The sequence below is a fragment of the Malus domestica genome, chromosome 14 (genome assembly GCF_042453785.1).
Source record: "Malus domestica chromosome 14, GDT2T_hap1".
NCBI classification, from domain to species: Eukaryota; Viridiplantae; Streptophyta; class Magnoliopsida; order Rosales; family Rosaceae; genus Malus; species Malus domestica.
The window spans coordinates 13304139-13328995 of record NC_091674.1 but is presented as its reverse complement, the minus strand read 5'-3'; the positions used below and the strand labels follow the sequence as shown (position 1 = coordinate 13328995).

At 38.3% G+C, this 24857-nt stretch overlaps 2 protein-coding genes across 5 annotated transcripts; both read right to left on the bottom strand.

Annotated features, from left to right (window-relative positions):
- Window positions 1–2684: 2684 nt before the first annotated feature.
- Window positions 2685–3548, bottom strand: LOC139191164 (uncharacterized). Its single transcript, XM_070811729.1, has 2 exons — window positions 3380–3548; window positions 2685–3034 (listed from the first exon to the last, which is right to left on the bottom strand). The coding sequence occupies exons 1-2, from the start codon at window positions 3546–3548 to the stop codon at window positions 2685–2687; spliced, it is 519 nt and encodes a 172-aa protein (XP_070667830.1).
- A 7974-nt stretch (window positions 3549–11522) lies between these two features.
- On the bottom strand, window positions 11523–20447 carry LOC103440731 (uncharacterized). 4 transcript variants are annotated; one of them, XM_070812218.1, is made up of 6 exons: window positions 18803–20447; window positions 16498–18716; window positions 14923–15445; window positions 14445–14537; window positions 12490–12600; window positions 11523–12057 (listed from the first exon to the last, which is right to left on the bottom strand). In XM_070812218.1, exon 2 carries the CDS (start codon window positions 18330–18332, stop codon window positions 17085–17087), a length of 1248 nt encoding a protein of 415 aa, XP_070668319.1. In that variant the 5' UTR covers window positions 18333–18716; window positions 18803–20447; the 3' UTR covers window positions 11523–12057; window positions 12490–12600; window positions 14445–14537; window positions 14923–15445; window positions 16498–17084. The 4 variants fall into 4 exon arrangements, with proteins under 4 accessions (XP_070668319.1, XP_070668320.1, XP_017189544.1 ...); XM_070812219.1 differs by lacking the exon at window positions 18803–20447 and having other exon boundaries at window positions 12490–14190; window positions 16498–18117; window positions 18450–18586; XM_017334055.3 differs by lacking the exon at window positions 18803–20447 and having other exon boundaries at window positions 12490–14190; window positions 16498–18492.
- Window positions 20448–24857: the final 4410 nt, after the last annotated feature.

Here is a 24857-nt window from a genome sequence, read left to right as displayed (position 1 = left end):
TGAGCATCATTCATATCAATCATACATAAACATTCATGAGCATCATTTATGTCAATCAGCTTCAAAAGCTTCATTTACAGAGCTCTAGCTTCAAAAGCTTCATTTACAATAGCTCTAGCTTCAAAAGCTTCATTTACAGAGCTACAGCTTCAAAAGCTTCATTTACAAAAAGCTTTAGCTTCAAAAGCTTCATTTACAGAGCTCCAGCTTCAAAGCTTCACTTGCAAAGCTTCACCTACAAAGCTTCAGTGCAAGGTATACAAATACCACCTCCGAACAACCGCCACTTCGGCCCATACATTGATTCAATTTGAAGTCTCCAGCCAACAGACTCTATTGACCGAAGACTTGGGGGACTACACTATACACCATATATTGGGCCTCAACTGGGCCTCATGAAAAATACAAAATACTTGGGGGACTTAGCGCCCATCACTTATGTATTGAGGAGCGAGCCCTTATTTTATAAAAGAGACTCCCTCACTTTCATTAGAGAGCACTCATGAAAAATACTTAGGGGACTCTAGCCCATCACTTATGTATTGCGGAGCGAGCCCTTATTCTATAAAAGGGACTCCCTCACTTTCATTAAAGAGCACTCATGAAAAATACTTGGAGGTCTCTAGCCCATCACTTATGTATTGAGAAGCGAGCCCTTATTCTATAAAAGGGACTCCCTCACCATCATTAGAGAGCATCAACTCTAGCCCATCATTCATGTATCGAGGAGCAAGCCCTTATTCTATAAAAGGGACTTCCTCACCTTCAACGCCACAAGCCGAGCCAACCAAGGCAACATAAGCCACGAGCCGAGCAGCCTCGTAGCATGTGCTACTTCTAGTTGGGCATCATTTCAGATTGAGCACCGCCTCATATTGAACATCAGTTCAAGACAAAATCTAGTTACTTCGGCCCACACATGGACTGAATTTCAAGTCTCCAGCCAAAAGACTCTCTTGACTGAAGACTTGGGGGACTACTGTTGATACCATATTTAGGGCCTCTATATTTAGATCTCGTACAAATACTCGGGGGACTTAAATGTAATTATGTAATAAAGGAAGGGGCAAATATGTAATAAGTGAGGAGCCCTTATTCTATAAAAGGACTCATCACCCTCACAATTAAGGGATGCCATTTCTTAAGCCTTCTCACCCCTCTCATATCCCCTCTCATATTCAGAGGTTCTCTCCCTCACCTCTCAGATAAATACAATAATCAGTGTGGATGTAGCCCAAACATTGGGGTGAACCACGATACATCTTGTGTTATTTACTTTCTTGCAAATTCACAGTCGGATTTACGTTGTTTCAAGACCTCCAGTTTTGTGCATCAGCACATTCCACCCACATCAAAATTTTAATTTATTTAATTTCTTATGTAATTTTTATTTAATTTCTTATGTCATTTTTATGTAATTTATATGCATTCCATCCGCATCAATATTTGAATTTATTTATTTGTGTTACACTCGCATTTTTTAACACTATCTTATCTCACATTTTTATAGACACTACAAGCTCAAGCATTCTACAATTCAAAGAACCAGAACAAATCATTCAACAAATGGGAATGTTGGGAAATTGTCAAAGATTGCCCTAAATACAAAATTGTGGCAATCGGTCTAGAAGTTGTCATGTACGGCATGGGTTTACATAGTTCGCCAGAACCAGACACGGCCGAACAAGAAGTCAACACATTTCAAGACATGGAAGGGATGCCTGAACAAGTGCCCGAGACCCAACCGACTCGTCAATCCCTCAGGCCTCAAGGTAAAAAGGCATCAAAGAAAAAAGGTAGTTCTTCCAAAAATGACTACACTAAATATATGGAGGAACTTGCTCACCAAGGTGAACTGAACATGGCACGGAAAAAGGCTAGAGATGAGGAAAAAGTTGCTGCTATGGCAGCAATAATAGCAGCTACCAAGGCCAGTGATGCGGCGGCTGAGAGACAAAGAGAAATAGATAATTGGGAGAACGAGCTGGTTAAACAAGCACTTCATCAAGAAAATGAAATGCTTAGAGAAGAAAGGATGGCTCAAGCAGATCGTGACACTATGAGCAAGTCTCTAGTAGGACTGTCTCCGAATTCAAAATATTTTTGGACATCGAAAAAAAGAGATGTCGTGCGAAGGAGGCGTGCAAGAGATGCAGAAACAAGTCAAAAGGGTTCTAGCTACACAAATCATAGCAACCAAGATCCTAGCACCACATATCCTATCTCCAGAGACTTTGTATAATTTTTATGTAATTTCTTATTTTGTTTAGAATTTTATTTAATTTCTTATGTAATTTTTATGTTTTTTCTTTTTTTTTTCTTTTGAACTTTATTTAATTTCTTATGTAATTTTTATGTTATTTCTTATTTATTTTTAAAACTTTATTTATTTTTATTTAATTTATTATGCAATTTTAATGTAATTATTTATTTATTTTTGTACTTTATTTAAACACATGAAATAAAATTACATAAACTCACCAAATAAGATTACATAAACTCACCAAATAAACTTAAAAACAAAACACACTACATAGAATTACATAAACTTAAAAAAAAATACACTTTATTCTTCAACCACAAGCCTCATTTTAATTATCTTCGCCTTCATGCAATCCCCACTAGTGCTCAATCAAGTCATTCTGGCGGGTTACGTGCCAGTATGGCTCTTACACATCAGTGTATCACTGAACGATCAATTCATTGTAACGTCCATCACGTTCCAACGGCTCGTGTTGCACGAGATCTTCGGTCGGGTCATGAGCACAGTAGATACGTGTTCTTGAGTTGTTCATCGGATCCGGCTCATATTCATCGACGGCATCATAATCATACTCATCTTCAACAATCATGTTGTGGAGAATAAAACACGTCATCATGATAGATCGAAGAGCCTCGACATCAAACATTCTAGCTGCAGCCCTGATAATCGCCCAACGAGCTTGCAGGATATCAAAACAAGGCTTGACATCCTTCCTACACCCTTCTTGACATTTTGCGAAGTGTTTTTCCTTTTCAGGCTGTGGATGTGGCACTGTTTTGACAAATGTTCACGACCTTGGGTAAATGCCATCTGCAAGGTAGTATGATCCCTCGTATTGGGTACCATTAACCCAATATGTGCATCTCGACGATTTTCTTTACAACAGTTCATCGAACACTGGGAATTGGGCAAGGACATTTAGGTCATTCTGAGCTCCTAGAACACCAAAAAAAGCATGCCAAATCCATGTATCAAATGAAGCCACCGCTTCCAAAATGATACTTTTGGCTCATTTTCTGTCGCCATAAGCTCATTGCCACGCACTTGGACAATTTTTCCAAGTCTAGTGCATGCAGTCAATGCTTCCAATCATGCCAGGGAAGCCTCAAATCTCACCCTTCCTCAGAAGCCTTCGCATGTCCCTTGGCGTGGGTGTCCAGAGGTACTCATTGGTGTAGAGGGCTTCAATTGCAGAGCAAAACCGCATCAGGGACTCCAGAACAGTTGTTTTTCTCATCCTCACGATCTCATCCACTTGATCTACAGATGCTCCATATGCAAGCATTCGCAAGGAGGCCGTAATTTTTTGCTCAGGAATAAAACCTAGAACATGAAAAGCATCCTCTTTTTGCATAAAGTATGGATCATGGTTGCAAATAGCACTCATGATTTTGTCGAACAAATTTCATTGCATTCTAAAACGACATCTAAAAACATGATCAGGGAATATGTTGTTGGGAATAAAATAATCTTCCAAGAGATCTTTACCTCGTCTTTCCCTTTTTTTATCGAGGTTTACAGCACGTCTTGGTTTGGCTATCTGACCCACGGCAGGAATGTGAGGCCCTCTGCCTTCTATGGTGATCATCCTCATCCTCCTCCATAAAGAAAGCCTCATCTCCACATCCACCTTCCTCGAGATTGGCCAATTCTGCCTGTTGTGCCAACAACCTTTTCTGTTGCTCCTGCAACTGTTTATATACTCTCCTTGAAGAAGACATTGTAATAAGAGCTCAAGATTTGAAAACGATGAACAAGGATTCTAAGCTAAAAAGAAGGATTGAGCTTGGTGTGAGGATGGATGTAGGGATGTAGGGTTTATATGGACAAAAAAAGAAAGGATGAGGTTCTGGACAATGCCACGTGGCACTACGTGATTGGTTGAAAATCTTATCGAAATCTTGGCTAAATTATTGTAAACCGGAAGTGACATGTGGCGCGTCGGGATTGGTCGAAAATATTATCGGAAATCTATCCACAAAATAGTACGTTCAGATAATGACACATGGCATGATGTGATTGGTTGAAAATCTTATCGAAATCTTGGCTAAATTATTGTAAAACAGAAGTGACACATGGCGCCTCGGGATTGGTTGAAAATCTTAGCCGAAATTTATTCACAAAATAGTACATTCGGATAATGACACGTGACATGACGAGATTGGTTAAAAGTCCTATCTAAAATTAAAACTATTTTATTTTTTTATTCTTTTAGAAAAAATTTAAAAATATTTTAAATGGGCTGGGTGCCAATGCATTTTGTAGAGGTGGAGATCATTTGTGCCAGCGCATTTTTTTAGGGGTGGAGATGCATTGGCCTATTACTGTTCATTGGAGTCTGTTATTGTTCACTTGAGTGGATAAATGGGCTGAGTGCTAGCACAAAGTCCTTAGGGGTGGACTTGCTCTAAGAGCATCTCCCATTATACTCTCTATTTTTTGGTTAAATTTTAGGATAAATTATGGATTGCACCCTCAAGTTTAGCCAAAAATAAAAAACTAAAAAGCTATTTTAAAACCTCTCACTTGTCAATGAGAGGTCTTAGATCTGATTCCCGCCAAAGATGTATTTGAACCAATGTTTTAAAAGACTTGCCTAGGGGTGCATAGGCGGCCTTGAAGGCTGGACGGGTGGCTTACCACCTCTATTTTCCAGGAGTTGGTGTAAGGCGTCACCAAAGGTTGCCTAGGCAGTGAAGGTGCACCTTAGGGCGTCTAGGCGTTTTTTTTTTCTTCCTTTTGTTGCCCAAAACCCAAAACCATGCCCAACAAAAAAGATGAGTTGCAGAGCCGAAGAAGATGAAAATAGACGGTCTCCTGGCTTTTCATTTTTAAATAATTGTTCTCTTTAAAATTTAAATAGACCCACTTTGCTATATTTACTACACCGCTATCTTTCTTTTATTCACTTTTAGTTTTATATTATTTTTTAGATAGATAGATAGGCATCTTTTGTTTCTTTTTGTTTTTATTATTTATAGATAAGCATTTTTTTATGGTTATCCTCATAACATCTCAACAACAACAACAACAACAACAACAACAACAAAAAGAAGTAAACATGTTTTATTTTTATTGTTTTTTTATCGTTATATATTCTTTTATTAAAAGAAACATCATATTATCTTATTCCTCTTTTTTAAGACTACATATTCCACCCTAATATTACTCAAAACTCTCATATACGTATAAATAGCACTTAAGACTCTAGGTGTCTGACTCTATTTGTTTGATTGTTAGATTAATTTGATTGCTTGGTTAAACTTGTTAACTTGTGCACTTTTGAATGATATAAATATTTTTACAAAGTATTATATTTTATATGTATATTATATTATATTATATATGTACATGTATATGTATTAAAAAGTTTAGGTCCCATGAGGCAACCTCATGCCTGAAGGCTTTCGCCTAGACAGGGCTATCCATGAAACGCCTCGCCCACACCTTCGCCAAACATTGATTTGAACCACATTATTACTGTATGAGACTTAACCCACTTCCCCACCCTCTCAATGTACATAATATCGTTTGTTTAAACAAACAAACTACTCCAATCACTCTAATTTATAGTCATAATGGTCATGAACCAATAGGAATAGAGTTTTTATTAAAATATTAGTAATTAATACTAGGAGGGATGCTCATTTCTCACTCCCTAAATTTAAGAGCTCCTGCGAGAATCCCAATCTAAGAAGGGCCGCCGGTTTGCTGTCCCCAATTCAGTGTGTCCTTCGTGCCCATTCTTTAACTATAAAATTATTTGTTGCTAGCATGTCAATTGATAGAAGAGACACAAAGAAGACACTGAATTGGGAATAGCAAACCCATGGCCATCTAAGAGGTGGATAGGGTGTGTTACTGGAGATGGATTTTTCCAAATCCTCTATAAACTTCAACTAGTCCGATAACAAATTGTAAACCCAAATTTCAACTCTAGCAGGTATAAAGTTGAAAGGTTTAAGATCTCAATAAGAAACATGTCAAAAACAAATAAACAGGGCTACATTATATAACAAATATTGAAAATCTAGAACATTTATGCCACAACTTAACACTGAAGGTAAAAATAGCCTGCAAACTTCCCTTCCACATTGATTTTCACCGGGAAGCTTTCGTAGCATGAAAACGCGAGCCTCTGCTTGTATTCTGTGTATTACAGTATCAGTACGACAGTATGGGTGTTCAAAAATTTCAAAATTTCGGGAACCTTTCTCCAGAGCTAAAATGTTAGGTTCCCTCTTCATCCATGGTATAAACTGGTATTTGCCACACCTTGGTGTTCTTCTTTTGGTCATTAGTAAGATTGAGATCTGAATCATCTTCTTTAAATGTGTTGATGAATGTTTTGCACCCATCATGTAGAGCTGGTAGTTATTCTCAATCATGTAGAGCTGGTAGTTATTCTCAATCATGGGTTCCAAGATGTGGCTATAGTTCCACGAATACGCCAATTTGTATCTGCATATATATGCATGGCCAGAAACAAGGCCAGCAAGAACTTTGTACGACAAATTTAACCCCTTGGAACAGTTAATGACAGCACAATCAGAAAAAATAGTAATATATATTTTTAATTTATTATTATTAAGTTTATCTTACATTGCCGATCCCAAGTCCCGATAAAAGAGTGGGAGGGCGTCAGGTAGTAGACAGCCGGCATTCCTATTTTATGTCAAATCATTATGATAATGAATCATGAACGAAATTGTGCTAAAGATAGGTCATCACCCGTAAGTGGCACACTGTGTGGCCCAAGTACAATGATGAGTGAGTAAGGGTCGTTGTATCTTCATCGGCGTTTGGATGCAGTGTTAAATGAGCAAGGGGGGCATAGAAACTTCTTTTGAACGACTCCACTCAAAGTTATTTGGAAGCATCTAATCCTATCAACTTTACACAGGACACGCTAGGAATCTTAACGGGAAAATCTATGGAAGTAGTGGAAGTTATGGTGAGGAGAAGGATAAGTTTTATGTGCCTCTAAGAAACTAAGTGGATTGGTCTTAAGGCAAAGGATCTCGAAAACTTATGTTTTAAACTTTGGTATTCGAGCAAAAATAGAACAAGAAATAGTGTTGGCATCATCGTAGACAAGACCTTGACACAAGATGTTGTAGATGTTAAGAGGGTAAGAGATAGAATTATGGCAATCAAAATTGTAATAGGACAAGAACTCATCAATGTGATTAGTGCGTACACACCTCAAGTAGGGATGGATACGAGTTTGCAGGAGAAATTTTGGGAAGACCTTGGAGACTTGGTGCAAGGAATCGCTCAGACAGAAAAGGTATTTATAGGAGGAGATTTAAATGGACACGTGGGCAAGGAGACAAGCAACTATGGAGGTTTTCTTAATGGCCATGGTTTTGGGGAGAGAAATAAGGATGGGGAAGCCATCTTGGATTTTGCAATGGCATATGATCTATTATTAGCCAACACCTTCTTTAAGAAGAGAGAAGAACATGTTATCACCTACAAGAGTGGGTCGTCAAAAACACAAATAGATTTTTTTCTAATGAGGAAGGGGGATTGTATAACTTGTAAGGATTGCAATGTTGTACCGGGAGAGAGCTTGGCTAATCAACATCGCTTGTTAATGATGATGTACATATCAAAAGAGAGGAAAAAGAACAAGACCTTGAAGTGCCCAAGGACTAGATGGTGGAATCTAAAAAGAGAAAAACAAGTCATTTTCAAAGAGAAAGTAATCACCCAATGTGTTTGGGATAGAGAGGGGGAAGCTAGCTAAATGTGAGATTCCATGGCCAGTTGTATCCGAAAAGTAGCAAAAAGGGTATTAGGAGAGTCCAAGGGCTTCGCTCCATGCCAAAAGGAATCATGGTGGTGGAAGGAGGAGGTACAGACAAAGGTTAAGGCTAAGAATGAACATTGTAAAGCCTTATACAAGGATAAGACCGATGAGAACGGTGAAAGGTTTAGAATAGCGAAGAAGGAGGCAAAGAAAGTTGTGAGAGAGGCTAAGCTAGTGGCTTTGGACGATATGTATAAGCGACTAGATACCAAAGAAGGAGAGTGAGATATCTATAAACTAGCTAGAGCAAGCGAAAAGAAGACAAGGGACTTAAACCAAGTGAGGTGCATCAAGGATGAGAATGGAAAGGTTCTTGCTACAGAGAACAAGATCAAAGATAGATGAAAAGGTTATTTTCATAATCTTTTCAATAAAGGACGTGAAAGGAGTACTTGTTTGGGGGAGTTGGGTAATTAAGAAGAGTGTAGAAACTACTCCTTCTACCGCCAAATTAGAAAGGAATAAGTGATTGTAGCTTTGAAAAAGATGAAGCATAGAAAAGCAATAGGCCCAAATGATATACCGATCACTATTCTAAAAATCTCTGCATAGCGCCTAGTCTGATCACTGCCCCGATTAATGCCTGGGCGTTTGAAAATTAAGAAATGACGCATAGATCAGCTGAGGCTCCCACCTAGACCATCTAGACACCCGCCCAGACCCGTCTAGGCATCTGCCTAGGTTGCGACTCACTTAAACAAAAAATGGATAACTTTCAATTTGCATTTAATTTTTTTCAATATATTTTAAGTATTAACAGACACTTATTTACACGAAATATAATGGATTTACTTAAATCCACCTAGGCGGCCGCCTAGACCCTATCTAGCCACCTAGGCGCTAGGTCTTAGCCCGCCGCCCGACTAACGCCTAACATCTTTTAGAACCTTGATACTGATCAAAGTGTGGAAAATCTTGGAAAAGACGAGTATAGCATGGCTCACATACTTTTTCAATAGAATTCTGAAAACGAAGAAGATGTCAAATGAGTGGCGAAAGAGCACTTTGATGCATATCTACAAGAATAAAGGTGACGTACAAAATTTCATAAACTATAAGGGTATTAAGTTAATGAGTCATACAATGAAGCTCTGGGAGAGAGTAATTGAGCATAGACTGAGGGAAGAGACACGGGTCTCGAACAACCAATTCGAGTTCATGCCAGGACGCTTTACCATGAAGGCAATTTATCTTTTACGAATTTCGATGGAAAGATATAGAGATATGAAAAAAGACTTGCACATGGTCTTTATAGATTTGGAAAAAGCATATGATAGGGTTCCAAGAGACATTCTTTGGAGAATTTTAGAGAAAAAAGGAGTACGAGTAGCATATATCCAAGCTATAAAAGGATATGTATAACAGAGCAAGGACTGTCGTAAGAACTCATGAAGGACAAACCAAACGCTTCCCCATAACTGTAGGGTTACATCAAGGCCAAGGTATTAAATATTGATGATATCGGAAATATCGGTAGTCCAAAAACACGGAAATTTCGATGGAAATATCGGGATATTATCGATATTGATAAAAATTGAATAAAAACCACGAAAATTGTAAAAAAAAACTTGGAAATTTTTATTGAAATTTTGCAGGATGTTTATTTAGTCAATTATCTATTAGTTTATCACAAAAAATTGGAAGGAAATGCATTGCATGATAGATATAACTGATTTAAGTTGAATATATAGCGAGCTGACAAACATTGTGAGTGTAGAAAATATGTAGTAATTAATGAAAGAAATTTAAACACACCATAATCATTTATATATAATGAATTAGTACAATATTTTATACTTTATACATTAAATGGTAAGATACATGAGTGACTTAGCAAGGTCTAAAATATCGATGATATCGGAAATATCGATGGTCCAAAAACACGGAAATTTCGATGAAAATATCGGGATATTATGGATATTTTAGACCATGATCAAAGCTCATCTTTACGTCCTTACCTTTTGCATTGGTAATGGATGAGTTAACGAGACATATTCAAGATAATATTCCTTGGTGTATGATTTTCGCATACGATATAGTGTTGATAGATGAAACTCTTGAAAGAGTAAATGCGAAGCTTAACCTTTGGAGAAAAGTGTTGGATTCTAAAGATTTTCGCCTAAGTCGGTCAAAAACAAAGTATATGGAGTGGAAATTCAGTGCAAACAGAGGCTCAAATGAGTTAGAGGTGAGGATTGGAGACCAGGAAGTACCAAAGAGCGACTGTTTTCGCTACCTAGGATCTGTCTTGCAAAAGAACGGAGAATTGAATAGATACCTCAACCATAGAATACAAGCTAGATAGATGAAGTGGAAGAGTGCATCCGCCGTGTTGTGTGACCATCGTATACCACTAAAACTCAAGGGAAAATTTTATAGGCTGGCAATGCTTTATGGCATATAATGTTGGGCGGTGAAGTATCAACACGTACATATGAGAATGCTTTGTTGATTGTGTAGGCACACGAGAAAGGATAAGATTAGGAATGAGGATATCCGAGGTAAACAAGGAGTAGCCGAAATTGAAGGAAAAATGAGAGAAATCGGTTATGGTGGTTTGGACATGTAAAACGAATGCCTATTGAAGCTTCGGTTAGAAGATGTGATCACAGACCAAAGGTTCAGGACCAAAGGGGTAGAGAAAGACCCAGGAAGACTTTAAAAAAGACTTTAAGAAAAAACTTAAGAGTACTTGGATTTAACGTAAGACGTGACACAGAACCAACCGCAATGGCTTTCTAAGATTCATATAACCGACCCCACTCAGTGAGAAAATGCTTTGTTGTTGTTGTAATGTGAGGGGAGGATTCGAAAGTATTACAATATGGGCCTACTCCTTGGCTCTGATACCATGTAGAATTATCAGAGACGGGCCGAAGGCCCACTTCCAACAACACCGATCCTATCCCCAACTTGGTAATTACAACCTGCACAATCTATCAAGTGTGGGGTTTTATCTAGTTGGGGACACTATTGGTGTTGTTGGAAGTGGGCATTCGTCCTATCTCTAATAATTTTACATGGTATCAGAGCCAGGGAGCGGGCTCATATTATACTGCCACGTGATGGGTGAGTCCCTTTAGCCCCGTGCGATAATGGTGTGTCCCTTGAACAATTCTTTCATAGCCAAAAGGACCTTCAAGTTAATGACAGCACAATCAGAAAAAATAGTCATATTTTTTTAAAAATTTATTATTATTAATGTGAGGGGGGAGGATTCGAAACTATTACAATAATTTAGGGAGTGGGAAGTTTCGAAACTCGGACGCATGGGTGAAAACCCTATACGCTAGGCTATTAGACCACATGCAAATTGAAATTCCATATGCAAAACTAGAACAGTGACAGGAGATTAACGTGAAGTTTGTTAGACAGAGAGCATTAGATCACTTCAGAGATCATAGTGCATGCGCAGATCAAACGCATTATTCTTTCGGACATGAATGTTCAAAACTGCAGTATCAAATAATTTAAAAGCTTATACAAATGTTCTTTGGCTCGACTACTTCAGTATTAGCTAATCCATAAGATCTTTCCAAATACATTGTACTTATTAAACCTGAACCCTACACATTTTCTGCCAATGGTACTTGGACTTCATAGCAAACTCAGTAGTGCCTGAGGGATTAAGTTAAACCATAGCTAGCCAGAAGAAATAACTGACAGTCTGACACAAATAGTTCGTTTAAGCACATTGAACACAGGTTTTCATCTCTAAAGTAGATGGTGAACAGAACCTGAACATGCCTGAAAAGGACTTACCAGACTGAAAGAGGTGAAAAAATTCCCCGTGTCCCCTCATTTGAGCAATATAAAGAGTTCGTCCAGATGGGACCCATTTTTCAATTCTACGGAGAATAAACTCTGGGTGAGTATGAGGATGCAGGGTCATGCTGACGCCAAACCTGTCCATCCTGGTCTTTAAAATATCACCACGACGAACATGAATGGCATCATAATCACCTTGGAGTTCTTTAATCTGTGGAAATGGTTTGGTTAAAGTCAGTAACAGCACTGAGATGCAAATGAAATAATTCAAGGGGAAACAGAAGGGCCTAGGATAATTCTGCAATATAATTCATTCTTATCTTATTTCTTACAAGTCAAAATCCTATCCCAAATTTATTAATATGTTAACAAAATAAAAATAAAAATAATTAGTGTGTGGTTAGGGTGGCCAATGCACAATTGAGTCAGCGATCGATCACATATATGGAGACTTGGGAAAAATCAAAACTTTGAGGGTTGCCAACAACATCTCCAGTCTTAGTTATAATAACTTACTGGAATATGTTTATAGATAGCATATATATACCAGACCTGTATAAAATAACCAAACAGATGAAAGAGCAATTGTACACAATAGTTAGACGAGGAATTTAAACTTGGTGGGATCAACTATAATACATACCTTATCAACTGCACTTCTTCACTTCTTTGCCACCATTGAGGGGAGAAAGGAGTGAGGCAAAATTATAGCACTATGATTTTTTCGATCCTTGCACTCCATAAACCTATATGGCTGCCATTATGAATTCCTCAAACAACCAAAATTGATAATCTAATATTCATGAACCTCAACTAAAGACATATCTTGGTTATTTCTTAACTAAAAGAAATACACAGCATTCTATTTCAAAAACTTGAATAGAGACTTGCAAAACATTCAACCAAGTGAAACCGATATTCATATCTAAGCATTGGAACTCAGTTGTTTTTCAGTCAAGAAACTCGGAAATTAATATAACTAGAGGTATCAAGTAACAACCAGTATTTTGAATGGCGTTTCTGAGGCGCAGGTCAAAACAAGTTATCAGTAAATCGCCTCAGGCGTTGTGCTGTATAGCAGATTGCAGGGCGCGAGGCACTGCAACTTGCAGAGTCTGCAATGGCAGCTGACGTAAAACCCATGCAAAGAAGACAGTGAAACCAATGCCGTTTTTGTTTTCCTTGCATTACTGTTATTAAGGCTCTATAACATCATGTTCTTAAGTGATTTGGTTCCCTTATGAAACAAACCGTTTCATTTATATGCTGAGTTTATAAACCAAAACTCTGCATGCTGGATTTCAGTAAAACAGTTGCAGTTTTTGTTTACTCCCTATAGATCCCCCAACAGCTTCTTCTTCCCCCACAACTCAGCCCCAAATCAAATTTTCAAAACCATGATTTCTTCCCAAAGACACAAACCAGCCTCCTAAGGCTGCATCCCCTGAACCACTCTCTAGTTCTCTTTTCTATTTGGCGCTCTCTTTTTTATTATTGATATTACCTAAAAACTTTTGAATTAAATAATTCATGTCTCGAGTAAGCCTCGCTTTCTGGAACAAAACGACCTTGCCTCACCTTTGAAAAATTTGCTAACAAAAGGCTATGGAACCAAAGACCTACAAATGCTCCGATTAGAAAATGCAATTATGAGACAGAAGCTCAAGGCAAAAAGGGTAGAGGAAGACCTAGGAAAAGAGACTTTAAGAAAAGACATGGAGTACTTGGAGCTAACGGAAGACGACACAAAACGGAGCGCAATGACGTTCTAGGATTCATACAACTGACCCCACTTTGGGATATGGCTTTGTTGTTGTTATTATTGTTGTAAGAGGCTACGGATATCACAAACCTAAAAACTGTATTTGGGCCATTATGATTTTTAGGTGGAGAACATATCTATAGAAATTGAATTGATCTTGAGCCTTTATTGAGAAGTTATAATCAAATACCAGAATTAATCTTTCTTCCCAAAATATGCACAACTATTATCTCCACAAGTCAACTGACATCCACACTTTCAACAAAAAATAGAGGTTTAATGCTTCATCACCATTGAAGAAGCCAATCTAAAGCTTTTACCAAAAAGGAAAATGAAATAAAATTTTATCATGAAAGAGGGCTTGCAGTTCTGTTTATGATTAAAAGATTTGAGAAACGACTGTTTTCTTTGAGATCAACACGACTAATTCCTTCCACATGGGCAGCTCCTCTCGCTTCCAACTTCATACTTGTTTCCACCACCTGATACCACTTTTTTGAATTGTCTAAAATTACTGGTATAGTGCCCGATATGAGATCCATATCATACAAAGAGTCCATGGAACAAGAGTTTGCTGCCCTTCTAACAAATGAAATGAAGCCCCTTCAGATTGTATGCTATATGCATTCTGATAAACCAAACAAGTATTTACAAAAAGGATATTGAGGTAAACTACATATCTGAACCTACACGCTTACAGGTGTAATATTTTTTATTATGAGAAGATTGCAAACTTTAAGCATGGAAATGGCATGTTTTTTGCCACAAATAGCAGTAAAACTATTCCACAGCTAAAAGGCATTCTCTTGAAACCCAACTAAAAGGTGCAAACTTACCTTTCTTCTGAAATTCCATCATTAGAGTGATGAAGGACGGCTTTCTTATTGTGCATTGGGTTGAGACACATTCTCGAAGGCATTACAAAAGTTCTGCAGACAACAACAGTAAATTAATAAACAATGTTGCAAAAAATGTACTGTGTTGGTTCTATTAATTAGGTGGTAAATTTCATGGAAACTACTAGTTTAGGGGTTGCTTAATCACATATTATAAGGCATGCAGTCCATAAAAAGAAATCTGAAATTCCCTGTTACAAAAACAAGAAAATCAAATCTATATGATCTACAAGGTCAAAAACTTGCCAAATCTAAAAAAGCTAACCTAGAAGTTCTACCCATTAAACTGGTTTTATGATATATCATATATGATCTTCTACAATTTCGTTTCTCCCACATTTCTCCAGCAACCAAACACATCATAAACCCCAAAACAGAAGGAAAAAACACTCAATGATTTTATAAACTTAAAACATACCTCTAAAGGAACATGGCCTCTTCAAGAGCACGCCTAAGGCTTGACTCCTGGTGGCCCAATCCTGCACAAGACTCACAGTGCTTTCCAGGGCAATCAATTTTGTCAGCCCAATAGAGGTACTTCTCGTGGCCACTTTGGTGGTTTTGGTTCTTGTACTTGTCCTCAGGCATGCTTTCTAGGATTTTTGGTGAGGATAAATAGAACCCACTAGTGGATATGAGAGGGGAGAAGAGGAAGAGGAGTGCAATGGCAGCTATGCAGATGGAAAGGAATATGATTGGGGAACTGGGTACTGGTTTGGACTTTTGGGTTCTAGGAAATGCCATTGGAGTTGGCCAATGGCAGAGCCAAGATTGTTAGTTGGGGATGGGCTACACCACCAATCAAAAAACAGACTTTTTTTCTTTATTCAAGAATATGGACTCCTGAGTGCATATATAATCCAAGCTATATGACTCTTCACTGAGAGATAACCAGTAATCAGCTTCCTTTGGTAAATTCAAGGACTACAGAAATTGTTAGCCTGCACAGAGAAGTATCAGGAAAAGAATTAGGAAACAAACTAGCACAGCAATGGCACAAATATTTGACAAATATATAAAACTTTAAGACAAATAGAGCATGAGTGGAGCAGTTAGTAAAGCACATCCTTCGAGAACTCTACATTAAATGAAATAGAGTTAGTGACCACATTTGTAAAAGGATATATCCTGGCCGGTAGTCTATTCTATCACAAAGTACAATAATCACCCAACCATAAGGGTACAGCAGCAAGGAAGAAACCAATAAGAGATCTTAAAAACCCAGCATAGAATTAACTTCAAGAAGTTTTACAACTTCGTTTGAAGTTATAGGTAGCATAAACGGGATAGAGCACAAACGATGAAGTGAAAGCAACTGATTTCAAGCAGTAGAAATCAGAGTCTTAATATTAAGATGAGGGAAGGGCAAACGAAAAGAAAAAGGAACAACTATCCCAAGTTCGCGGCTAAAATCAATCTCTATGGTTCTCATGCACATCTAAATTCCTCTGAACCCTTGCAGAAAGGAAAAGTTGTAGTTTACTCTACACTTGTGTGACTGCGGTCCATCCATAAGTGGGCAAGAGAAAATTCCAGTTATACCAATTTGACCATTTCCACAATACGAAGGCCATTTTCTCAATAAAATTAACAAGTCATGTATTACAGATTTCGTTGCAGGATGATGCTAAACACAATGCAAAATGTATGTATGAACATGGGAAGCCAGCCAAGGCCGAAAACCAAATAGCACAGCAATATGTATCAACTTGTAGTCGAAGGGGTTATACAACTTATACTAGACTGGCGTTTTTTAGGTTTTGAATCCATAATCTTATAGCAGAAGATCAACATTGTATGTCAACTAAAAACGGAAAGAAAATAAAATAATGTTGAAACAGAAAAAACAGTCAATATGAGTTCGTTCGATTCCTAATTTCCTACCCATATCTACAATCTATACATAAAAAATAAAATAAAGTAATTCTAAATTATGAAATTGTAGGAACTAAATTAGAAGAAGACGAAGAAGAAGAAGAGGAAAAGATAATACCTTTTATTGTAAAGTTGGAAGGAAATCAAGATTGGTTTTGGGTTGGAATTTGGAATTGCCTGCCGAGCTCCCAACTGTGAGACTGGGACCGAAAGCGTGGTGGGTGTGACAGAGATGGCGAAGCCAACTGTAGGAGTGATAAATGAGGCTTATATACAACCCTAGCAGTGCCTAGATGGGAACACATCTCTATCCTCAGAACCGTTGGATGAAGTCAACTACTACAAAGATAAGATAAAATACCATAAAGATATAAACCCAATAACTAGGATCCTAACATTCCCTCTCCCTTAAAATAAATAAGGCACGTCCTCATGACATCAAGTTGGCTTACAAAGGCTTGCGCTGCTTGTTCTCCCAAGCCTTGGGGTTCTCAAAAAAAAATATCATGATCGAGGCCACCAAAACAAGTGCAGTATGAGTCTCCAAATAGACCACCATTCCAGCAAGCATGTAATATAGCCATTTTTTATCAAACGATAAACCCAAAGAACCAAAAGACCTGGAAGAATTGGAGGAGATGGCAGGCCATTGGTGGAATACAGAAAAGCTTACACTATGATGCCATGTAAGAATTTCTCTTGTTGCTACCATAATCCATGAAAGTTCTGAGATATATAATCAGTGAAAAGTGAGATTTGATGTTCAAGCAACTTCTCAACTTTCACAGTGAGCTCCAACTGCTGTGAGTCATTTACCAAGGTAAACGCAAGAGAACCAAGAGGTACAAATCCAGAGAATACTTGACAAAAAACTGATTCGGACTCGTTGGATAAAACTGCTAGTGCGCTTGGAGCAGTCAATACCATGGACATTGAGACAACAGTTGCAAAAACATGATACCACTGAAAGTGTAGAGCAACAAGAGCCTTGAATAAATGTAGATATTCTGGAAAATAGCTTTCAAACTCATATGAGCCGCAAACCGAAGTTACAAACGGTGGAGCAATGAATTCCAAATCACTGTTAGCATTCAAATATGTGGCCACTGGAATAATAATGAGTTTGCAGTGGCTTTGTAGAAGGTCTTTGCAGTCCACGTGCCATATGTGTTCCCCACACCTTAGCTTTTCCACTATATTGGTCAAGCCAACACAATACATATATGTATTTGTGCCATGTGATCTTTGTATAATCCGAGGGGCTAGACAACATGTATCTTCTACAACAGTGATCAATTGCTTGGTTGGTTGTACGGAACAAGCATAGAGTCCAAATTCAATGGCCTCCAATGTTTTCTCATCCCTAGAATGGCGAAAGGGCTTGAGCTTTGGATCATGGTGAATGATGCAATGGAGAAGATAACAGAATATTAACTTGAGAAGTTGAATCTGATCAGCTGTTGCATCAAGTCCTGCATATGCATTAGCAGCCCAAGTAGGAGTGCCAGCAACCACTGGATGTCCTGCAGTTGGTTTTACCGCTACCATACTGTTAGGGACAGCTCGCCCTATCACATGATCTTGGGAAAGAACAACTACAAAGAAGTGGCTGCTCAAAACACTTCCCTGTATCGGCATTGATGTACTAATTATAGATGTCCAGAACCATCTTGAAAGTAACACCAGACTATCATTGGAAATTTCAGTGTGCTTCCTTTTTTGTCCCTGAAGCAGTTGGCTGCCAATTGTGTTTGTAAGCAGGTACTCCAGAAAATATAGAGTAGGAAATACACTAAGTGGGTTGCCAAGTATAAACTTTATAGCACAAGTGGAGCAATCGGAGAGAACTAAACAAACTGATGTCATAGCATCAATCATATGTCTAGATAAAGTAAAAGTGGAAATTACTTTAGTCAAACCACTCATGAAAGTGGAGAAAATACCATTGGCCATCAGAGTTCAAATATTGTTCCAAATTGTAGAACAAATCATTGAACCTCTACCAGGAAATTCCCACTTCGGTGCGTTCCCAATCATCCTGAAAAAAGTATCCCTAGAACACAAACTTACCCCAGCAAACGTGCCCGTCAACAAGGTCATGGGAGAATCCAAAGTGGTCTCAACAGCATGCTGAACAGTACCACCCGTCTGCAGTCCTAACGATGCTAGTGCCTCCTTTAGCTTTTCTGAACCCACTGCCATAAGTTCTTCCACCATGCTAGAATAATCAAGATCGAGCATAGTAAGCTGATCTTGAACATGCCCATTTGCTTGCTTCTTATTTTCCCATCCTTTTACCTTACCAGGTGCCCATTACTCTTCAAATTCAGTTTCAACCTTCAAAAATATCCTGTCAAGATCTTAAAAAGGATGTCCTCTGGAAAAAATATATCAGATATGCGAGTAGATTTTCCATATATTACCTGTAATGCCTTGACGACTTCAGCTTGCGAGGAATCTTTTGTGGTTGTGAAAAAGTATCAAGGTAAGCAAAGTACTCATTAGGTTCTCCAAATTTGGAATTAATATACTGGTTGTATAGTTCATGCAGGTCAAAACTATCCACAATGCACAGACTCACCCATCCAAAAGTGCGAGTCAAAAAGGTAGTTTGAAAAACCAAAATGGGTTCAATAGCACACGCAACATTTCTAATCAGGAATAAACGGTGAGGCACATAGTTCTGGGCAATTTCTCTCTTTTGCCTTTTGTCAAACACATCGTGGGTTTCTTCTACTCCCATAGGAATTAAACACAATCATTGCAAAGGTCATATAATGTGGAATAAATTCCAAATGCAACCGTGCCTTTCGTAGTGGAGAATACAATATTGGTACCTGACAACGGCGGCCCTTGTCTGGTTCCTTAGGTGGGTGGATTGGGTGGGCAATCTGAAGAACATCCACCTTAGGAGGGAGTTTTTCCATCGCATCATTCGGGGTACCCAACGGTGGCAAAACTCGACTATCATTGCAAGTCTGAAAGTAACCCTTCAAGTGAGATGGTGCAACATGATTAACCAGCACGGTATTGACAAGACCGTCAGCATGAAAGTAGGAGCACAAGCTTGATCCTACAGAGTAGGCGTTGGTTTCAGACGGTAATTTTGGAGTAGTAAATAGCGTAGTGCTAACATTTGAAGTTGTCCCACGTGTACAAGCAGCAACAAGTGATGTCGATGTCTGAGCTGTAGCAGTTACAGGGACTACCATTGGAGCCATTGTTGCAGCGGGGCTAGGATGGGCGTGAGAGTATAAAGAAACAGAGCGGAGAAAGGTGGGGAGGATTGCGAAGTGGAGGAAGTCGGCGTTCCGAATGAGGAGAAGCTGAAAACAGATGTTGATGGAGGAGCAGCGGTGGTGGGAGTGGGGGTTGTGGGTTTCAAAAGAGGGGAGAATGTTGGTAATGTGAAGGCTGAAGAGGAAGTGGAGAAGCTTTGGAACGATTGGGTGGTTGGAGCAATAAAGGATAGACGGTTGGGACGAGGAAGCTGTGCCAAACAGCGGCGAGGGTGCGCTGGTGTAAATAAGGTCGGTGGAGGGGGCGGTTGAGAAGAGGGAGAAATGGCATGTAGCTGGGGTAAATATTTGAGGGTGGGTAAGTAAGCAACGAGGTTGGAAGAGGAGTGGAATGGTGACGTGGTGGGAGAAAAGGACAAATGACAGGCGGCGGAAGGGGTCTTCGACGGGTGGAAGGTAGCGATAGGCTGTGGCGAAGAAGTACTCCATATGGGCTGTAGTGGGTGGTGGGTTGGGTTTTTAGATAACGAAGCTCCTCAAGACAAGTCTGTTGAAGTTGCTCATGCCGAGCATTGAGTATGGCCAGATCTGCGAGAGAATGTTACAGATCGGTGAGTTGGTGCTCCTGAACATACTGATGGAGGTGCATCATCGTGACCATGTCACAGAAGTTCTGGATTTGAATGATGATTTTCTACTGCGGAAACTGCCGATTGAGTACCGCCTTCGAGACGTCGGCCACGGACACCGATGCTGGCCTCTGCCCATGGAAGCACACCTGGGCTCTAGATACCAGATGATGCGGGAGAGTAACATCGAGAGAGAGAGAGAGAGAGAGAGAGAGAAACACTTTTTTGTTTTTATTTTCTTATTTGTTTTAGTAAATTCAGATTAAATATCAATTTTAAGAAAAAACTTCAACTCGTTCAGTTCTATTGGAATAGGAATATGATTGTGTAAATCCTAACATATCTAAGATATTCATATGGGATTCTACCATATCTCTCTTAGACTATATATTATCATATTAGAGTTGTAATCCTAAAAGGGTAAGAAATTAACATTTCTTACTATTATAAATAAAGGCACAATGGAGTGGAATAGAACACACATCATAATTACACATCTCTCTTCTCTCATTATGTGTCACACCCTCTCTTTTTGGCCCCTATAATTGTTCAGTAAATTATGCCTATAACACGTTATCAGAACGCTCTTGGCGTTACAGAGTTTGATCTTCAATCAAGGGAAATATTACGTTTTAATCATTTTTCTTATGATTAATTTATTATTTTATTAAATTGATCTACATGTTATTGATTCAATTTAATTTTTATTTGCTGAACGTGATGCAACACATTTGAGATGCAATTCCGGCTTTCCGAAAAGAATCTTCTACAAAACTTAAAGGCTTTTATTATTTTCTGCCAATTAGGTACACTTAAAATAAAGGAAGATATTTGAAACGATCATGAAGCATGAAAACATTCTCCATAATGCATAAACCCCCTACATTTATATTTACCTTCCGATATATATATTGTATATGTTTCATATATTTGTCAATATATATATATACACACACACACACACATTTCATGCATTACGCAATTATTTTTGCTATGTGGAATTTGTGAGTCAAAGCATATAAATAAATTATAAGCAATTCTAGGGTTTTTGAAACCCTAATTCAGTCGGAAAAAACAATTATTGGGCACGGTGTGGCATAGCTACCGCACCACCACCATGGCACCATTGTAGTCCTCCACGCTGGCCTATAGCCTAGCCGCATCGAGCACACCACAAGGACGACATCGTTTCAACGTCTGGACCATGGCAGCAACCCTTTTGGACCTTGCTGCAACCACACGGACACACCAAGTCTTAGGCCTGGTTGGCTACCTCGGGCCCAAAGCCTAACCTACCCCCCTAAGGAAGCCCACAACCTTCCTTTGATCTGTCCAAGTGTCCCCGGCCCAAAATACCAGTAACAATAGGCTGTTAGGCCTTGTCCTGCGCCTCGGCCTGCTTACCTGCAACCCTGTCTACTGGACTTAGCTCACCCCGACCCAATAACAGTGAAACCCAGCTTCGGCTGGGCTTCCCAAACTCAACCCAAGGCCAACTTTTGCTGGGCTTGACCCGTGTCCACCCATAAAAACATGATAGCAAAGATGAAGAACATGAAGGACAACAAACCCGAGATCCGGTGGATTTCACGAGATCTTCAGATTCGGAATTAAATAGGTATAAAACATGCTTCATCCACTGTATTGGTTGAGATTTCTTCATAGCATGAGGATCATGGCCCACCTGGAACTCTGATAATTGTAGTTCACCTCTGTAAATTTTGTCCGTGCATGCATCCATAGATCTATCTTGAGCAAAAATATATGCATATGAATGGTCCTTATGATTGTTCTTCTCTGTGCTGCTTGGATCCCCATTACTAAACTTCAATGTAATTATATTTTGAATCAAGTGTGAGAGAGTGAAAGGGGTCCATTACCATAGAGGTCTTCCTAGCATCCCCACTGTGAGTATCCCTGAACCTCATCATGTGCTCCTTCTGTATCTGAGATGAATGAATAGTTGAATGCATACTGATGTGAATGGATGAATGCTATGCATCCACGATTAATTGCGATTAGACCAATTCCAAATGTAGCCTACAATCACAAATCAAAAACCTAATTAGATAAGTAAAGAAAAATAACAAGAATGAACGATTGCAAATTTTTTTTTTCTTTCAATTTTTTGATGTTTTTTTTAATTATATTTTTTTGTGATTTTTTGTAATTAAGAATAAAAACAGGAAAATAAAATAAACAAAATAAAAAGAAAAGAGTTAGAAAAATTAGGTTGCCTCCCAATTAGCGCTTTAGTTAACGTCTATAGCTAGACAGATTTGAAAGAAATTGGTGATCACATCACTTGTTCCCTTCGAGTTAACCACTTCTTGATAGCATCATACGGCAACAGTAGGTATGGAATGAGTTATTGTTTATCAGTGGTTGAATTCTTCATAATTGCACTTCTATGTGAATGAATCTTTGTGATCAAATAAGGTTGTTTTCAATGAGGTTTATGTTTCCATCGAGCTGCCTTGAACCTTGTATTTAACACCCACAACCTCTGCACTGGTAGAATTTCTCTACGAGGAATTTGGCTGTCACGGAATTGATCATGATTTTCTTTAAATTTGATGAATTGTGATGTTTGCGTGTCCAATTCAGCAACCAAAATTTTCTTATCAGTAGCTGGTTGCTCCGAATCCAAAATGGTTAGAGTAGTCAAAAGTTGATCATGTGATGTCTAATGTACTGATTTTGAATGAACAGCTTCTAACATATCAATTCTTGTGCATTCGTGCAGTCCTGTTGGGAAGGGTTATGGTGGCACATAAACTTGGGGAGGAGAAGATTGTGGGGAAATTGTTTCACGATCAGAAGGTAGTGTTTCCTCCATTGGGCATGACTGGCTGGCATATTGCTCTATGGTTTCCGCACCAATTTCCTCTTGATCATCATAGCTTTTCCCACAGTTTATTAATGGTTGAATCTGAAATTCTTGATTAGTTATTTCTATGTATAACTCAATTGATTCCAACAATTTAGAGAGCTTATCCTCCACTGAAAGCTCTTGCGGCATATTAGACTGCTCAAAATAGAGAGCTCAAGATGGTTTTGCAAACTTAGGGTGTAGAACTCTGAATATGGATTATTCCAATTTCTTTTTGAGTCATTTATCATATTGGTATGGTCTTGGACAAACCCAGGAAAATATTCCCTTTTGGGACATTGCAAAATATCATGGGTCTTCAAACAGCGAAGTGCACAAATTGTAGTTTTAAATCCATAAAAACCCCATTCTGCAGAGTTGATCCATAAAGGTAGTCTTCCTGGTTGTATATTGAATCCAGGAGGATGAACAAATTCCATTGTTGCACAAAATGTAACCTAAAATAAAATAAAATAAAATCAAGTAAATAAAAAGATATATACAAAAACAATTAACTAAGAGTTGATAAACACAAATTATTTAAAACAATCCCCGGCAATGGCGCCATTTTCTTGATAGGGATTTTACCACTTGAAAAAGTAGGGATAAAAATACTTTAAAATACTTGCAAGAGTACAAGGTTATCGTAGTATAGCAGCTCAAGTAAGGTCGATCTCCACAGGGATTGAATGAATAATCTATGTTAAAATCAAATCCTAATTAATTATTTGAAAACAAAATTTAGAAAAAAAGGTGATTTAATGATCTAAAATATTAAAAACGAATTTAATTAAAAACAATTGAATAAATTGGGAAAATAAATAAAACAAAAGAAAATAGTTTTGAAAATAAATTTGAGCACTAGGGTTCTGCCGTCATCTTAACAATCCTACGTAGTTCTTCCAATTACTTATGAATTACACATGCATATTTTGAAGGTTAGGTTTTCCTAAAGTATATTCTACTTGGAACCTCCAACATAGAACGTATATCTAACATCAACCCGTCCGTGGCTTCCAGATCGAATGTGAACATGCAAGACTCATTAAGTTTTGTGAAATCCTTTTGAAAAACCATATAAAAATGTGTTGTCCATCCTAAGAAGTTACACATATTAATCAAAAGAAGCCAAGGCCAATTCCAGGGATAGCCCTCTGCCAAAATTGCATCAAATTACTTTTCTAAATATCGTAATGGTGGCTAATCATCAAGACAATTAGATAGTTTAAAGCATAGTGATTAATAATTCAAAACTTGCATGCATAATATCATAAGTAAATTGAAAAGAAACTACATATTCTTGCTAGGGCTTGTGGCCTCACCCTAGCAAACGAAACTAGTTACGAATAATCATAAAACAAAATATTATTAAAAATATGGATGGAAAACACCTTCAAAATAAACTTGAATCGTCAAAAGCTCTCTAAAGCCAAAATGCGTGCGTTTTCTCCTCTCCCTTAACCTAATGGCTAAATATCTTATTTATACTAATACAAAATAAAACCCTAAAAGGTCTTAGAATAAAACTAGGAAACCTAATAAATTGAAATAAAATAGGAAACATAATCCTAAATTAACTTGGTAAATTCGCCCAAAAATCTGCACAGCCACGTTGTAGACCCAAATCAGCTCCATAACTGGCCCAAAATAGCTTGATTTAAATTTTGGACTATTCGGAACACTTCTCCAGAAGGCCACGAACCCATCTGAGGTCATCTTGGGCTCCAAAAATGCAGTT

What these genes read in the sequence shown, in the direction of transcription:
- LOC139191164 (XM_070811729.1), bottom strand. Translation starts at nt 3,548, where the DNA reads ATGCTTGCATATGGAGCATCTGTAGATCAAGTGGATGAGATCGTGAGG. An exon ending in GCGAAGGCTTCTGAGGAAGG is followed by an intron (nt 3,035 to 3,379) that starts GTGAGATTTGAG and finishes TTGTCAAAACAG; the next exon opens with TGCCACATCCACAGCCTGAA.
- LOC103440731 (XM_070812218.1), bottom strand. Translation starts at nt 18,332, where the DNA reads ATGGCCAATGGTATTTTCTCCACTTTCATGAGTGGTTTGACTAAAGTA.